This window comes from Astatotilapia calliptera, chromosome 3, assembly GCF_900246225.1.
Source record: "Astatotilapia calliptera chromosome 3, fAstCal1.2, whole genome shotgun sequence".
Lineage (NCBI taxonomy): Eukaryota > Metazoa > Chordata > Actinopteri > Cichliformes > Cichlidae > Astatotilapia > Astatotilapia calliptera.
The window spans coordinates 7,134,014-7,151,575 of record NC_039304.1 but is presented as its reverse complement, the minus strand read 5'-3'; the positions used below and the strand labels follow the sequence as shown (position 1 = coordinate 7,151,575).

General features: G+C 42.1%; 1 protein-coding gene across 1 annotated transcript; it reads right to left on the bottom strand.

Annotated features, from left to right (window-relative positions):
* Positions 1-1,511: 1,511 nt before the first annotated feature.
* cd99l2 (CD99 molecule-like 2) lies at positions 1,512-17,243 on the bottom strand (the record flags this gene model as incomplete). Its single annotated transcript, XM_026161461.1, has 8 exons — positions 1,512-7,785; positions 8,227-8,292; positions 9,442-9,561; positions 9,754-9,834; positions 10,790-10,870; positions 14,289-14,408; positions 14,529-14,582; positions 17,141-17,243. Coding segments are annotated over 8 exons (687 nt in total), but the record flags the coding sequence as incomplete, so codon positions are not given.
* Between the last annotated feature and the right edge of the window lie 319 nt (positions 17,244-17,562).

The window sequence follows — 17,562 nt, the reverse complement described above, 5'->3', positions numbered from 1 at the left end:
GCCATTGACGTCTATAGACGTCAATTGAAAACATACGTTTGAAAATGGCTGGCAGTGAATGAGTTAATAAACACATTGCAATGTGGAGAGAGCATCCCAGTGAAACACCAGGACCATCTCTGAATTGTGGCCACCGCCCTTACATCTTATGTACAGAGTTTGTCTGTGTCTATATGTCAGGTCGGGTCTTACACTCCACCTCTCTGGGAACTCCCAGGCCCTCCAAAGGCCTATCTCCCCTCACCACACTCCCTGCCGGTAACTGATGCCCTCAGGGGTCGGTGGGTTGGTGGTTCTTGGTGTCCGGGGCTGGGCGCTCAGGTATGTACCAGCTCACTCCCGGTGACTACTTGGCAGGGCCTGGTGCCTGTTGCCCGGTCAGGCCTCGTCCGGGGCAAAGGGGGCCCTCGGGCCTCCGGCCTCTGTGCCTGCGGCTCGGATCACTCTGTCACAGCTGGCTGCCGGCAGAGCCGGCGGGCACGCCACTGCAGCCCCCTCTGGCTTCTGCTCCGTGGCTACTGGGTGACCCCTCATCTGGGGCTCTCCTCAGCTCTTCCCAGGAGGGTGGCACGGATGCCCCTCCGGTGGTCCTCCTTGGGCTCTCACACTCTGGGGCCTCTGGATGTCTGGAGCCTGGATCTCCTCCATGCCTGCTTCATGCCCTGGGAGACAGGGCTATGGCTCTCTACATCCTCTAGCAGATCATTACATGGGGAAACCTTTTGAATACAAGCACGCTGATCCACACAGGTGTGCACACGGGTGTCCACTGTTCATAGACATGAACTACACTTTTATTGGTGCTTGTCAATGGAAAATAACCCCATAACCATCAGACGGCGTCTGAGACGGAAGGGCCACAAAAACAAAAAAAGTCTTCGTCTCCTTGAACGCCACAGAAAGGTGGAAGAAATTTAACCAAAATTACCCCAAGAGCACAGCGACAACTCATCCAAGCCAAAAACCTACTCCTGAGCAAAAGGAACATCTTGATGATCCAAGACTTTTGGGAAAATACTCTGTGGACTGACAGGACAAACGTTTTTGGAAGGCGTGTCTCCCATTACGTCTGACGTAAAATTAACAGTATTTTACGTCAAACCAACAGTAAAATATGGGGGTGGATGTGTGATGGTCTGGGGCTGTTTTGCTGACTCAGGACCTTGAAGACTTGCTGTGGTCAATGGAACCATAAATTCAGCCGTCTACCAAAAACATCCTGAGAGAGAACGTCCAGCCATCTGTTCGTGACCTCAAACTGAAGCACACTTGGGTTCTGCAGCAGAACATTGATCCAAAACACACCAGCGGCTCCACTTCTGAATGGCATAAATAAAACAAATGAAGACTTGTGAGTGGCCTGGTCTGACCTGAATCCGATTGAGATGCTGTGGCGTGACGTTAAAAAGGCGGCTCATGCTGAAACCCTCAAGATCCTCAAGGAGTCATACTCACTTCTGACATGCCGTTTAAAAATAAAGAAACAATTCAGATGTCCAGTCTTTTCCTTGTTCTTTTGAAAAAGATTTTATTGGTTAATAATTGTAACAATAGCTGTAACAAACTGCAAGAAAGCTACAGAAGAATAAGTGAGAAAGCAGTTTACTATTACACTTCAAGCTGTGTGCAACATTCAACTGTCAAAAGACAGCGCAACACTCGAAAGTCACAAGTAAAACAGTGTGTAGAGAAAAGCATGCATCAAAGTTTGTATGTGTGTTAGTGTGGTAAGATGACGAAGTGCGTCCTGTATGTGGCAGTCAGGGTAAAAAACCCTCACGCAGCAGATCAGCTGTAGCTTTGCTGGCTTCTGTAACAGAAACCAGACATCTCGCCTTGTTCTCCTGAATAAAAATGTAAGGCTGCAGGATTTTGGTTGGCGTTGCGTGACACAATCATCGGCTGCAAGGACAGACGGCAGGCTGAGTGACAGCATCGCAGGTGCTGGCTAAAGATGAAGCTCTTTTCTAGACAGTGCAGATCTTATACAGTGGAAACTCATCTACTACCAACCAACATCACTGATGTTCAACAGGCCACGAGGGCTGATCGCCACATCTTCTGCTTATTGATGACAAACATTCTACTGGTTTTATTCCATCTACGCTGGAATCGTTACACAGTCACATTTAATCAAACATTGTACTGTTTGCTGCTGGGCTGTAGCAGGTCTACTGGTACTGGTGGTCACACATGGGGCCCATATCCAAACTGCAGCGTGCCATAAATTCCACACTAAAGCCCAAAGCAGAACAGTGCCAATAATAATGCACTGTGGCTGAATGCAAGCATTGCACAGGTTAGCACACATTATTTTAAGACATCAGACGTATCTTTTTCTTTTCATTGATATAAAACAGTCATGTTCTCATACACACTCAGACCAATTCAAATGCTTCACATTCAGATTCAAGCATATAATCAACAGTTTATTATTTTCTAATAACAGATTATCCAGTAACTCTGCACAGAGGCCATGGCAGGCTCAATCAGCACTTTGTCTTTGGTAAATACATATTTTTGCTACAGACCAAATATTTTTGCATTCAAACATGAATATTTAAATACATTCAGCCAACTGAAAGGTTTGTTATTTTGTTTGATTTGAGTGAAGCTTCCAGCAGCCCGAGCCTGATGAAACAGCCCCCACCTGTCGCCAACAGGGGGCGACTGTGGTGTCGCTCGGGTGCAGCTGTGCAGTGTTACATGAATGTTGCAGTGCGCTCCTGTGGGACTTTGCAGGATATAAGGCTAAAAGAGAAGTGTCATTTGGATTACAGCATACAGGTATGCAGAGTCTTAAACAGCACCGCCAACTACACAGAGACCACACCTGCAAACACAACACACGGCCTAAAAAACACAACCCAGCACAGGAATCACTCGGATTAGAAAATAAGACAAAGCTAAGGATGCTAATGGCTACTGTGGCCACAAACTGGGTTATTTTTCTCTTTTTAGCATTAACCGTTCATCTCTCACACACGCACAAAGATTTATCTAGCCATAGAATATTGGTTATACACATACATCCTACTTTAATGACCAACCTCAAAGACATGTACACAAAGTGAAATCATCACAAAACTCTCAAATATACAAAAAAGACCCTTTCCAGACATGAACCTGTTAATCTGATCCCACCTTCCAGTTGCAGCATTTTTCCTTCCTGCCATTCCAGTCGAACCGTTTTCAAAGTGAAACACGCAGTGAACACAGTAAAGCTGTGAGAAGCAGCTGATAGATGTGTTGTCTCTTGTTACCAGAGTCACACCAGGGAACAGGCTGCTGTCTGTGCTGCATCCTGACTGTAACACTTCCTTTCTTTAGGCTGCGAGCACAGCTGGATGACTGTACTGTCACTCTGTTACAGCTCACAGGACACACAGTGGTGGTTCTTACTGCATGTCCATGTCTGGTATGGTTACTTGTGCATCTTCTGTACTTGATCCTTCGCTCACACAATCCAACCTCCCAACAACAACAACAACAACAAAAGATGGCAATCATATACAATGTAACTAATTGACTTTCTTATTACAAGACTTTGTTCCACACATGAATGAACATGAGCTTATTTACTAGATCTATGCTGTGTGTGGAATAAATCAGATCCCCTCATTACAGGTTTGTGCTACAAAAAGGTTAATATATCAGACATTAAAGGAAACTGTTTCAGACACAGCGCAGGGACGTTAATGAAAGCTTTCTTGTTTTGGAACAGCCAAGACTCAATGGAAAGCTGGAAAAACTTTCACTCACCAGGAAGCATCAACTATCTTCAAAAGTTAAGTTATTAGGAAAAGTCCAGTCAAGTAAAAAGTATAAAAAAGCAAGCTAACAGTGCAAACACACACAAGTCTAAAGTCTAAATGCAGCAGGAATATATGCTACCACACTAGTACAAACAGAACTGCTCAGTTTCAGAAAGCATTCCTCAGGGCACTATCTAAACCCTTCAACTAACTACGGCTGCTAACATCGTCGACACGGCTAAACCTTTTCAAACACAGACCAACTCAACCAAGGTTCTGTGCAGCGGTGCCAGCTCCAAACTCCTTCCACTCGGTCCCTAATTTTCCTATCGCACCCATTTTAGTCCAGCAGAAACTGAAATGTCTTTTTAATAGAGTAATGAGGGAGTCGGCCAGTGGTTTGTCTTTGTTATTCCTGGATCAACAGTTAAACTAGTTTGTAGTGAGATTTGGAATATCAGTAAAACCCAAAATCAGCCAGGTCTGAGACAGATGCTGTCAGAGACGATGTCCTCTGGACTGATTATGGCCTCGGGAATCTGTCTACTCGGATGCTGAAGGTTATTTATTTATACACAATCTTCTTGTCTTCACATCTAAGTTCTGTTACTGATATAAAGTAAACATTTACTGGTTTCACTGGTTGCTTAGATGTGCAACAGTTAGTAATTAGTTATTCTTCAAAGAGGGACGCTGAATTTCATTTCCACATCCATCAGATTGATGTGATCTTTGCTCAGTAACTCTGCAGAGAAATAGGTTTCTTAGAGTTTTTCTGAATTGTTAAAACACTAAAAACTAAACTACCAACACCAAAACACATCAAATCAATCTCACAGTTGTCAAAATCTTAAACACTGTTCATCTGGTTAGGACATCATTTGCAAATCTGAATCTCCCATTTACCAAAACTCTAAACACTTTCTCAAACACAAAATTCATTTAGCAGTGTGGTGCACACAGGCTACAGAAGTTAAACACAACTAACACACTGTTGTCATCATTTACACCGTGCCACTTAAAATTGAAAACATGTGTCCAATCAGTGAACCCGATTACTAAACAGTATGAGTATGGTATGAGTGGATCCAACAGTGGGGCAATACAATAGAAGAGGAAGAGGAGTCCGTGTCAGAGGTGTTGGGCAAGGACGAAGACCAAGAAGATCATGTTCTGGTGCATTGCAATGAGGGAGGCAGGGCAACGTGTGCAACCAAACCTACGCAGGTTGCTACTATAATCCGGACCTTCAGAGAAGCAAACAGGTAAAAAGTTTACTCTCAGTAAGAAGACAGTGAAAAATCATTTCTCCATGTTACTGTGTGTGAAAACCTGAAAACATGAGTGTGTGTACTTATATCCAAATGGTATTTTGTTTAGAATTGAAAGACGGCCACATGAGGGTGGAAGAACACGCATGTTCTCACAACGCCAGGAGCCACTTATTGTGGATATGGTCCGTCATAATAATGCAATTCGACTGCGTGAAATACAGCAGCAGATTATGGAAGACAACACACTTTTTGAGGGAATAAATCGTGTGAGTCTGTCAATGACTGACCGTGTCCTGCAACGCTACAGGATAAGAATGAAACAAGTTTATTGGGACCATTTGAACGAAACTGTGCCATCAGCAGCTATGGGGTTCTCCACCGCGATGTTACTGTTGGGCCATACAACAACGAACTTCTAGCAACATTCCTGGATGGTCTACAGGATGCTTTGCTTGAGCAGGGAGATCGCGAGTAAGCAGAGCATCATTTGGGACAATGGAGCTTTCACCGAGATTCAAGAACATGCAACTGGTTTCACAATGAGCAGCATTTTATGAATGTGTTTCTTCCTCCATACTCTCCCTTTGTGCACCCTACTGAGGAGTTTTTCTCAGCATGGAGATGGAAAGTCTACGACCGAAACCCTTACACAGGAAAATCTACTTCTAATTTTTGTCTGTAGGGTGTAATCGTTGCTAAGTTGTGTTTGCACATTGGCTGGTTTTGAGTGGTTTTTGATAGTGGTGCTTGATTTTGAGTAAAGTTAAAATAGTTTTGGATCAAATGTTTGGTTTTGCAAGACAGGTTGAAGGTTTTGTGAGTGTAGCTTGAATTTTGCAGTTTTAGGAAATGTGTTTTAGCAATTCAGAAAAACTAATGTGTTTTATTAGGATACCATGAATGAAGGTTACACGTCTACTAAAAGTTCCACCGTCCTGTAGCTGAAAAATCTGGAAAGTAGGCAAACCCCTTGTGTAGCATACAGCTGGGCTGTGGAACTAAATGCAAAGAAATATTACACTGAATCTTTGAGAGTACGAGAGCAGAGCTACACCACGAGACACAAGAAGGAACCATAAGCTGGACCTGACATGGATTAGCCTCCAAGCTAATGGCAAAACAGCCCTGTTTAAATATTTATGTTTGTTATGGGATAACTGTTTGACAAATGTTAACAATCTTAACTAATATAACTACTCACTTTACAGTTGTTTTCAATGAATTCACCTTTTGTCATGTGATGTTATTTCTTCTAGAAAAATTCACAAACTTAAAGTCAAAGTCACCTCAGAGCTCCACAAACCCAACACAAGAACTCAGTCACCAGTACTACTAACTACTCATGTTAGACTTGTTAACATTTCTGTGACAGTCAGCTTTTTTTTCCCGGGAACAAAGTGCTGGAGTTTCGTCCGTTTCCACTGAAGAAAGTCCCGTTAGGATTCAGAGGGAAGCAGCAGCTCACGGGACGCAGTTTTAAGCTGAAACTGATGTGGAACAAACTTCATCATCATCACTCACATCAAGTGCATTTACTGCTTTTCTGACTTTTCATATTTGGCACAATACTCAGTCCTCTTACTCTCACAAGCTTTACACGTGGGAAACAGCTTCCAGTCCTTCATATTGTGAGGTAAAGACCCTCCAATCAATAATCCCCTTTCCCCCTTAAAGAAGACAATATGGCAGAGTGGGCGCACAGAGTGGGCGCGCAGAGTGGGCACTGTTTCCCATCTGAGGAGTTCCCATTCTAGGTTTGAAATTGACCATAAGGTGTTTTATTAACCGCTCAGATGTTTCAGCATCATTTACATTAATGGTTGAAACAAACTAGAAATGAGTTTTTTTTATAAGGCCATTTACACTCTAATACTTACAGGTGTTGGATGCCTTAGTCATTCACTAATGTACTTGGTTAAGAAAGATTAAAGCCAAAGCTGTGTTAATAGTAACATGGTTAGAGTAGTAATAGTGCAACGAGCTGAATGTCCTCCACAGGCGTGTGGAGAGCAGAGACCACATAAATATTTCAGGTCAGATTTGTGCATCAACAAAAACAATAGCTTTGATTTACAAGACATGATTAGTTAGGCTTCAACGAGGGACACAGAATGATCTGTTATCCCTAAATACAACTCACAGTAAAAAGAATAAAAACAAAATATAAACAATATAAAAGTCAGTTTGAGTTTCACAGCAATCTGGTTAACTTTGGAGTTCAGCTTCCTCAAATGCTCTTTTAGGCTGCTTTAAAAACATGCAGCAGGTTACTGACTCATCAGTTTGCCAAAAATATCATCAATAAATTCAAATGTGCCCAAAACCAGCTCAGTGGATACTGACTGAGTCTGTGAGCTAGCTTCTCATCTCAGGTATTCTTCAATCTGTGCCAGCAAAGCACTACAGAGTACATGCTGGCAAATAAATAACAGTAAAAAACATTGTGAGTGGTTAGTGGGGTAAAACCCACACGGTGTGAGCTGTGTGCGTTACAGAGAATTAAAAACATGAGATTTGACAAACCAGGATTACAGATCCAGGTTCTGCAGCAATAATGCTACACAGAGACAACCTGTGACCTCTGCCTGTTCAGTGTGTGTGTGTGTGTGTGTGTGTGTGTGTGTGTGTGTGTGTGTGTGTGTATAGGGGGGTTATGCGAAGGGTTTGTTGGGGAGTCCGGTGATTGGCTCTGTTTTACACAGCGTTCTCTTCAGTCTGAGGTTCAGCGTTGGGCGGCTCCAGCAGAGTCTGCTGCACTGCAGAGATACAACAACATTCCTGTCAGACATTATTCTAACAGATCTGTGACAACTTGTTCTGAAAGCAAGGAAACAACTTCAGTGGTCCCTCGTTTATCGCGGGAGTTACGTTCTAAAAATAACCCGCGATAGGTGAAATCTGCAAGTAGCCAACTTTATTTTTTAAAGTTATTACAGATGTTTTTAAGTAAAACTCGTCACTACACACTTTATACACTTTTCTCATACAGGCTCAAAGTTCTGTACTGGACAGAGGACACGACACGAGATCGATTGACAATGGTCTACAGCCAATCAGGACACAGAACAATGCGCTGTAAAAAAGAAAAATTGCCACAAAAAAAATCAGTGAAACAGCGAAGCCGTGAAAGGTGAACCGCGTTATAGCGAGGGACCACTGTACATTTATATGCATTTATATAACAGGGGGGTGTGTACCTTGTGGTTCTGTGGCCACCACCGCTTCAGGGTTCTCGGCTTTAAGCATGTCAGTGTTCAGACTCTCTGCCAACACATAACAAACAGTTCACTATAAATACTTCGTTACTGTACTGCAGTACAATTTTCAGGTATTTGTATCTTTCTGACCACTTTTTGATTTTTACTTCCTACATTTGTAAACAAATATCTGTCCTTTCTACTCTTTACAGTTTCTAAACAGGCTTGTTATCAAAGCATCAGCTGTATCATCTACAGCATTTATACTCGGGGGCTGAAGTGTCCGTCTGTTTAGTCAGCATGTAGCCAGCGCAACGAGCATTAAGGGAAAAATGTTTCTACAAGGTTTCGATCAGCTCAACAAACATCAGCAAACACAAACTGTTTGTCACACAGTGTGTTGCTGGATTTCAAAGGAAGAGACAACACAGAGCTAAAGAAATAGTATTTTTTAACACCAGTATTTGTACTTTTACTTAAGTACAGAAAGTCTGTACTGTTGCCACCTCTATTCATGACCAGCCAATTAGACTAGAAATGTAACTACAAAGAGGATGATCTGTTAGAGGTGATGTGTTAGAGGTGATCTGTTATCTCCTGGAGTTAATTCAGTCAACTCTGAGTGCGTTCACAACATGTGGTAGAAAGGCATCATCAGTGGAGCTTCAATATTAGCATTTGCATTTCATACTTGGTGTGATGGAGCTGAATAATTGATTATTCCATCAAGAAAAATAAATAAATAAACATTGACTGTTTTGATGATCAATTATTGATTTTTCAAAGGAAATGGAAATGATGACTCCATCGTATCTCCTGTTTTTGCTGAAAACTCTTGAAATATTGTAAAAGTAACGACAGCTCTATGAAGTTTAAATGGGAATTTTTAACATTTCCAACCAAGTCATCAGTGAATTAAAAATAGTGAGTATATTAATCCAGATGTAATGATAATAAAATATATTCATAGTTAGAGACATAAGAGATACAAGCAGCCGCTCCTTGTATCTCTTAAGTCCTGCAATAATCCAGAAAAAGCACATTTAAATAAATCTACCATAAGAATTACAAACTGTTTATTTCTGTATAAGTTAGCAAACCCACAAATTCAACGAGGATCAAATACTTGAAGCTAACAGCAGCTCGCTTTTCATTTTATAGCAGTGTAGCAGTGAGGGCCCGCCCCCTCTGAACCACCTGTGCAGTGTAGCTTACGCTGAATACTGAAGCACAGCTTCTTCTTCTGGTAGGAAATGTAGCTGCTGACCGCACCCACCAGCGCCATGGCAACTACACTTGCAAACCCTGCGATGGTGCCCACTTCTGCTGTGTTCTCTGGAAACACACACACACACACACACACACACACACACACACACACACACACACACACACACACACACACACACACAGCTCAGTTATAGGAGCACAGCAGACACAGAAACCTGCCACCACATTCCCTCGTGTGGAAAGAGCGTTTACATCTTTGGTGTAATGAAATGTTAAATATGTACCATGAAGTCTAACCTTTGCTTTTGCCGTTGCTGTCGTCAGGCTTGTAGGTCTCATCTCTGCTCAAATTGAACAAATCGTCGTCAGAGAGCATACCTGGGAGGAAACACAGTGAAGACGCAGCTGGATGTGAACTGAAACATGAGTGCATTTGATCTGTCAAACTCTATTTTGGTGTTCAGCATTTAAACACTGAAGCAGACAGCAGTGTGTCAGTGGGAGGAGGAGACGTGGGAGCAGAGGAGGACAACAATGAGCGCTCTGTGACAGAGAGTGGCTATCAGTGGCTTGGAGGAGTCCATTAATTCAGTTCAAACACATGAGAACTGAATGAATCACAAACAGAGTGATGAGATCGTCAGGTTTTAATGACGGCTTTAAAAGCTTCTATAGAAACTTCACAGACACTAACAAATTCTTGAAATGCACTTTCGTTTCTTCTGTTCTCTCATTTAAAAACAAAATAATTTCATCTGACCAATGATCCAGTGTCATTATGCAGCTGGGACATTAGGCAGGGTGTAACTAAATCCTGCAGCTTGCAGCAGTTTTCAATCCAGTGACAAAAACACCAAACAAGAGGCTGATTAGCATTAAATCGTTACATGCAATAAATTCAAAGTTGCCCCTCTTTGTCTACGTTTGGAACAGATGCAACGGAGACACAGCTAAGCAGTAAAAATTAAGAAATGAGATGGCAGAAAGAAGGAGAAGTGAGATGGAGATGAGTGGACGGACAGATAACTCCTTTAGACTGACACGGTGCCGAGGACGAGCACTGAGGCCTCGTGTATTTTACGAATCAGGCCACATTTTGGTGCCACTCATGGCTTCAACTTTAAGAACAGCGGCTTTCACACCATGCACCAAACTGACTTTCGACAGTCAAAAGGAACCTAAGGAAGCTTAAGCTAACACAAACCTGCAGAAACACGGACAAACAGGAAACAGATAAATGACATGTTCTCATTTGAAATGAGAAATCTCGCCATTTAATGAAGGCGGATGATTTAGGAGTCAGGTTGATCTTATGCAGGACACCATCACCCACCTCCCTTCCCCACGTTCTTATCCTTGCCATTAATGTCATTGCTGGGGTCTAAGGCATCAGCCAGGTTAAAGTCATCACTGGCTGCAGGGGTAAAAAGATCAAACGTCTGTGTTAGAGCAAAAAAAAGGAAGCAGAGATCAAATAAACAATACTGTTAAAAGAAAGAAAAAACAACTAATTACACTCTAATTAAACCAAGTGACTACACTTCCCTTATGCTTTGGTTACTGTGTGTCGTTGGCCTGTTTACTGCACTGGTCTGTGGATGCGTGTGTCCACATCATGGATCTTTATGTTGTATAAAGCGATCTGAATGCTCAAGTACAGCAGTATAAGAACCAGCCCATTCACCATCACGGTGCATCAACAGCTGAGCATGAGTACGATGTTGAACAGGAAAGTGCTGCAACATTTTTACCTGTTGCAGCAGGTAAAAGGCAATTATGGAGATATTCTATATGTGAATGCTTCATGCTGTGTATCGTGCTTCTCTGAGGTTCATCACTCACTGCAAACCTCACACTCACCACTGTGAGTTATACTCCAAGGTAGGATGGGCTGCTTTGGCCAGTCGCAGGAACTCTCATTTATACAGTTTTAAGGCAATAGTTGGATTCCTGCATATGCTGCCTGGTTGCGGTGAAACATGCTGGTCATTATTCTCTTCGTCTGCATGGTTACTTGTTGCTTTCTGTTCCATTTGCCCAAAATGAACCTTTCCAAAAGAGCTTTCGTCCATTTAGCCCCGTCGGCTTGGAACGAACTGCAGAACGACTGGAAAACGACTTCATTTCATTAAGTGCTTTGAAATCTAAACTATGAATCCTAAAAGGCCAAGTCCATAACATGCAGCTGTGTCAATTCAGTGATTGTCATTTTAACTGAACTTTGAAATTTATATTTGCATTTTATTGAATTTTATCTTTACTTTATTTTCATTTTATTCTTGCATGTGTGTTGTTGCTGCCTGTGTTTGAGGAATTTCTTTAACTGTGAGACACTTTCTGCTTCTTGGTCAGGTCTCTTTTGAAAAAGAGGTTTTTAATCTCAATCGGATCTTCCTGGTTAAATAAAGGTTAAATAAAATAAATAATAAGTGAAATGTTCAGCATTAAACTGAGAGCTTCTCTTAGACAGGCAGCCTGGATTCTTTGCCCGCTGCCTCGGGGGGAGCTGTTGTAACCCCGGACAGGTCACCAGTGTCGCAGAGCTGATGCAGAGAGACAGGAGTCATTTTTGTGAATCTGGTGGAGACAGCCAGTGTCAAAAGGCTCTGATGTTTTTAAAAGACACTGACCGCCAAGATAAATTATTTCCATTACCATATCACCTCTTCAAAACCAATATTGTTCACCATTTCCATATCACAGTTTCCAAACCTCAGTCCCGGTACACCTAACTTTTCCCTTGATTAATTTAAAAGCCTCTAAGCCCAGGTCCAACCTTGCTGGTCAATCAACCCGCTTCAGGAACGCCCTCACCGATAGCGGTCAAATTTCTAGGCCCTATGTTAATTTAAAAGTGGTCCCCGTGAGTTGACCGGAAGCCCCACTCGTGGGCGCTTTCGAATCCCGTCTGCGCCATTAGCTTTACCTGTCAATCACGTTCAAACGGGACCACCCGGGTCCAACCCTGTCGGTCACACGGTGCAAGAAAAGTGGTACTTGACCACTGATTATTAACGACTGTCCCTATCTGTCACGGGTATTACCCGGATGACCCTGTCGTCGCAGGAAATTGCAGCGCGTCCGCCGCAAGATGGAGCCACCACAGTCAGAACATTTTGCACCCCTAGAAGTCCAACGTCCGTCCTAAAATTTATTTAAATACGTTTAAAAGCACCACTGTGGGGATTCCACAGCTAAATTATCTGGTGCCCGAGTCCAACTCTGCTAATCAATACAGGAATATATCCCTTAACCAAATATCCTAACCTCATATCGCTTTTCTTGGCTGACGTAACACACACACACACATTACACACCAACATCAAACATACATCACAACAATTAATAAATCCACCCCAGTATTAACAACAATGAGCTTTCATCAAATAACCCAAAACTTTACTTTTATTTATCCCAAATTACCCAAAATTATCATGGACATGTCACCTGAAATCTACTTAACAGATTTTATAATTTAGTTTAATTTCCACTAGTGAGCCACTTTAATGGTAACAATCATCAATTCAGTGGACAACTAATTTAGAATTCATCCAATGTACACAATTTTCAACAGGCTTGCGGTTACATATACTCTTTTAGACCGGTCTGTTGTCCAACTCATATCAGATCGTACCTTAAGGTCCAAATTAGTCCCCTCAGCCGCACAAGAATCCGGGTCACGGCACCAAGTGTTAGAAACTGTTCTTTTGATTCTTAGGGCCAAAAAGACACGGCTCAAAAGTGGTCTTTTACTTAAAAAAAATTAAAAAGATCTTTATTTACATATCCCGGGATATGGAGACACACAGAAATGCCTGCTCACAAGCAGAAAACAGGAAGCCAGGTTATTTATGTACCTCTCGACGTCACATACGTCACACAGTTTCATTACACACAAAACTTCTTCTATTCAGTTCCTCTTTTCTGCGTCTGATTTATTAATATGCCTGTGCACTAAAACTTCCTGTGCAGCTTGCAATAACTTCCACTTTCTAAAGGTCTGTTGCCAGGGCAACCTGTCTAGACTTAGTCTCACTCTGTCGGGTCCTCATATTCTACAAAAAACATGCAGTTTCTGGTCAGCCTGTAACCTAGTTTTACACTGAAGTCTGGGCCTCTCTTATATAAACCAATAATAATCAGCATATAAGCATTTAAGATTAGATATTTATTACCTAACAAATGTAAAGCGCAGTGAGGGGAGCCTGAGAGCTACATAAACTGCACTGAGCTGAATTCACTCGGCCATCAGAGACTGTTGTGTTTTCTAGAATTAATACTTTTTTTCCCTAAATGTTGCTCCTGGCACCCTCCCCATTATAACAACTACAGCAGCAATGAACTAATAGAAACTAAAAACTAAATGAACGTACTAACTGCAGTAAATAAATCTGTCTGCATGTTACAACCAGCTACTACCAAGAGGAAACTGACAGTCAGTACACAGACTCCACCAGGCGCTCCTAACTAAGGAAACCAGGTTTCATGGTGAGTCTAGGAATGTTTTCAAAGAAGTAACAGCTTCAGCTGCTGGATACGTGTGCCGAGACAATCTAGATAAAAATATTCTTCTTTTACCTCCTAATATGTTCTGCAAATTCAAAATAAGTCAATGTTTGAGCGTGAGAAAATTCTCATGTTTTCTCTACACCAAAACCTCGACGTGCCGAATGGTTTAAAAGCTCTGATTAATCGGAAGTGGGCGTGGCTGCTGTTCACTGATTTATTCAGAGATGTAAAAATTGAACTCTTGAGATTTCAGGTAACAAAGCCCGTTCGCTCTGCAGCTAACCCACAGGCCTCAGGAGGGGAGTTGGGCTGCTTTCTTTCACCTGGCTTGGGTTTGGGCTTCGCTGGGGCCTTGGTGGCTGCAGGGACCCTGGGGAAAACCTTGGGTGGGACTTTGGTGGTGGTGGTGGTGACATCGTTAAAGAAATCCTCCAGTTTAAAGTCTGAGAGAAAAAAAACAACAACACAGTTACAATCAGATTTGTTGTAGCGCACAGATTTTCTTGTCCCACATTTATTCAGACCTAAAATGACTCTGTGCAAAGATGCTGTCAAGTTCTCACCTCCGCCTGCTCCTCCTGATGGTGCTGTTTGCTTTTTTGTAGGTGCTGGTGTCACTGTTATACAAGTCAGAATAACATATAATGGTCAATATGTTTACTGCCATCACTCATGAGATGATAGCAGATAATCACAGTTTATTTATTCAGTCACACTAGATACCTTTCTGCCTGGCTGCGTGTTTCAAATCATGAACAAATAAGTAAAATCTTACAGTTTTCATTTGTGAAAAATGCAAACATCTCTAAGTGATGGAGCTGAAATAGTCTGAAGCTGGGTTTCATCCAGCAGTACAGGACTGACACCGACTCTGCCCAGTATGGAGCCAGTCCAGGTTACTGGGCTGTAGGTGGATGGGACCAGTTCCTTTAGGGGATCAGGACTGTTCAGGCCTCACGGAGCCATTACCAGCAGGTTCACTGGTGCTGCTGGGTGCTCACAGGGTGTCTGGCATCCAAAATGGTGAAACAAGCTCCATATAGAGGTAGAGCTGGGCGATAGAACGATAACGATATGTATCGCGATATAACTTTTACTCGATAGAGAAATTAAGCTATCGCGATAGACCTCGCCGCTCTTGTCCTCTTTAAAAATAAATAAATAAATAAATAAATAAATTTAAAAAAGGTCAGCCAATCCAAATTAAGTAGCGCAGAGCCGAACCAATCACGTCACGTGACTTGTTATGTACAGCACAAGTGCCAAGCTGCACGTGTGTTTGTTTGGGAAGCAGCCAGCGGGTAATGGAGCCAGCGCGTAATGGAGGAAATGAGTGTGCCGACTAGAAAATTCAACCGAGCGTGACCGAAGAAAAACCGGATGATGGTTCCAATGCCGGAGAGATTGTCGAACAGAAGAGCCATAGAAGTTCCGTAGTGTGAAGGTATTTCGGCTATTTCAAGTCTGACAAAACAGAGTAGCGTGCACTGTAAATTGTGCCGAAAGCAAGTCTGGAAATACAATAAACTGGTGCATGCGTCACACTGTGCGCCACGTTATTGTTTCGGTGAAATGAATTTCTACAATACTGTTACTGTTAATTCTACTCTCTGCAGTGTTTAAATGCTTACATATACACACAGTTACTGTCCCTCCACACATACGACTCGGTTCTGCTTCTATGCCCCAGCTTTGTTTACTTTTTCCCACCGAGGCTTCTAGACTTCTGATTGGCCAACATTTCTGCACGGTTAGGAATCTAGCGCCACCTGCTGCTTTGGCATGTTCATAGCAGCGTTTTCCTTCATTTCTGCCTTTATGTGTGGACGGGATTATTTTTTAAAAACGAAAACGGAAAATCTCCGTTTTCAAAGATACCCGTGTACGTGTGGACGTAGCCTCAGTCTCTGACTGGAAGCGCTAATTCGTCATTCGGCTTTTGTCAGACTAAAGTAACTGTTAAAACTGTTTGAAAAGCTAAGCTATACAACAAGGAGAGATTGAGAATTTCCTTTTAGTTCTCAGTTTATTTGATATTGACAAAAGTTAGTCAGTTTTGTCTGTTCTTCTGTAAAACAAGCTAAGATTTATTTTTAGAATTAATATTTTGTTTCTAAGTGGAATTGACAATTTAGTCTGTTTAGTTTGTCCTATTTTAAAACTTAAACGCTTTAGCGGCTGCCTTTTGTGTAGTTTGCAATATTTGCCTTTATTTATCTGAAAAAGTCTCATGTTCCTGAAGTACATCTACCCTGTTGAACTTATTATGGGAAATAAATATTTAAATAAAAACAAGCTGCTGATTATTTCACATTTTACTTGTGAGCAACGGCACATTTAAATCTTACAAATATAGTTATTTGGCTTATATCATGATAGATATCGTTATCGCCTGAAATGAAAAAAACATATCGTGATATGAAAAAATCTCATATCGCCCAGCTCCATATAGAGGAAAACAAAGGCACTGAATACGCTCTGCTGCTGGACAGACACAGCTTTGCAGACCACATCTTCACAGTCTCAGTCAAAGCTGTAGACATTTAACACATTTGTGTGGTAAGATTTTAGTCATTTGTTTGTGATCCCAAGAGAAAAGTAAAAGTCAAATGTAATGGTGGCATTTGTACACACAGGAAGTTGTCTGAAAGAGGAAATGCTGAACTTTAAACTTGTGCATATATGATCGGTTTTTATTCAGATTGCCTTTCAGGTGTGTTGGCATCAGTTTGTGTTTGGATTGGAGCTCTTAAAGGTTGCACACATATCTGACTTTATGCTTGTGGATCATATATACAGTAATATCACTGACACTGAGAGGCAGCCTCAAATTTGCATCTAACTGCAGGCTTGACACAAATCTTATGACAAATACAGCATATTTCATTCCAATGAAACTAACTAAGCTCATACAATAACCAGAAATGGAAATGTGACTTTATTACATCATGTCATCTTGTGTACTCAGTTTCTCCATCACAGTAGCTGTTGGTGCAGCTCTGTCTGCTAATCTTGCATCAACTGATGCCTTTAAACTGGGGCCATGTTGGACGAGGGAAACGCCCACACACAGAAGAACAGCTGGTCACCCGGACTTGTGTCAAACGTGCACCTCGTTAGGTTACGGTGAGAGTTTTAAACCAGAAACAGCTGAGTGGTGTTTCACTGTGCTTACGTGGTTTATTGTCTGCATCACCCAGAGCATCCTCCAGCTTGAAGTCCTGAGGCAGAACTGCAGGGCAGGTGAGAGAGAGGAATGCATTTAGGAAAACACAATCACGTTGTTACTAAGTTTGTACATAAACAAGGAATTTCTCTTGATGTCCTGGTGCAAGAACAAGAAATTCTGCAGCAGGACGCCAAACAGCCAAATTTCAGCGTAAAGAAGAACAAGAAGTACTGAGGTGATGGTCCCTGATGTCAGCATCATCAAGTGTGTCTGGGATTACAGGCAGAAGCATGTGAAGAAGCCCACATCCACAGAGAGACTCTCACTCAGAGAGAGAGAGACTCTCTCTCTCTCTCTCTCTCTCTTTCTCTCTCTCTCTTTCTCTCTCTCTCTCTTTCTCTCTCTCTTTCTCTCTCTCTGAGTGAGTG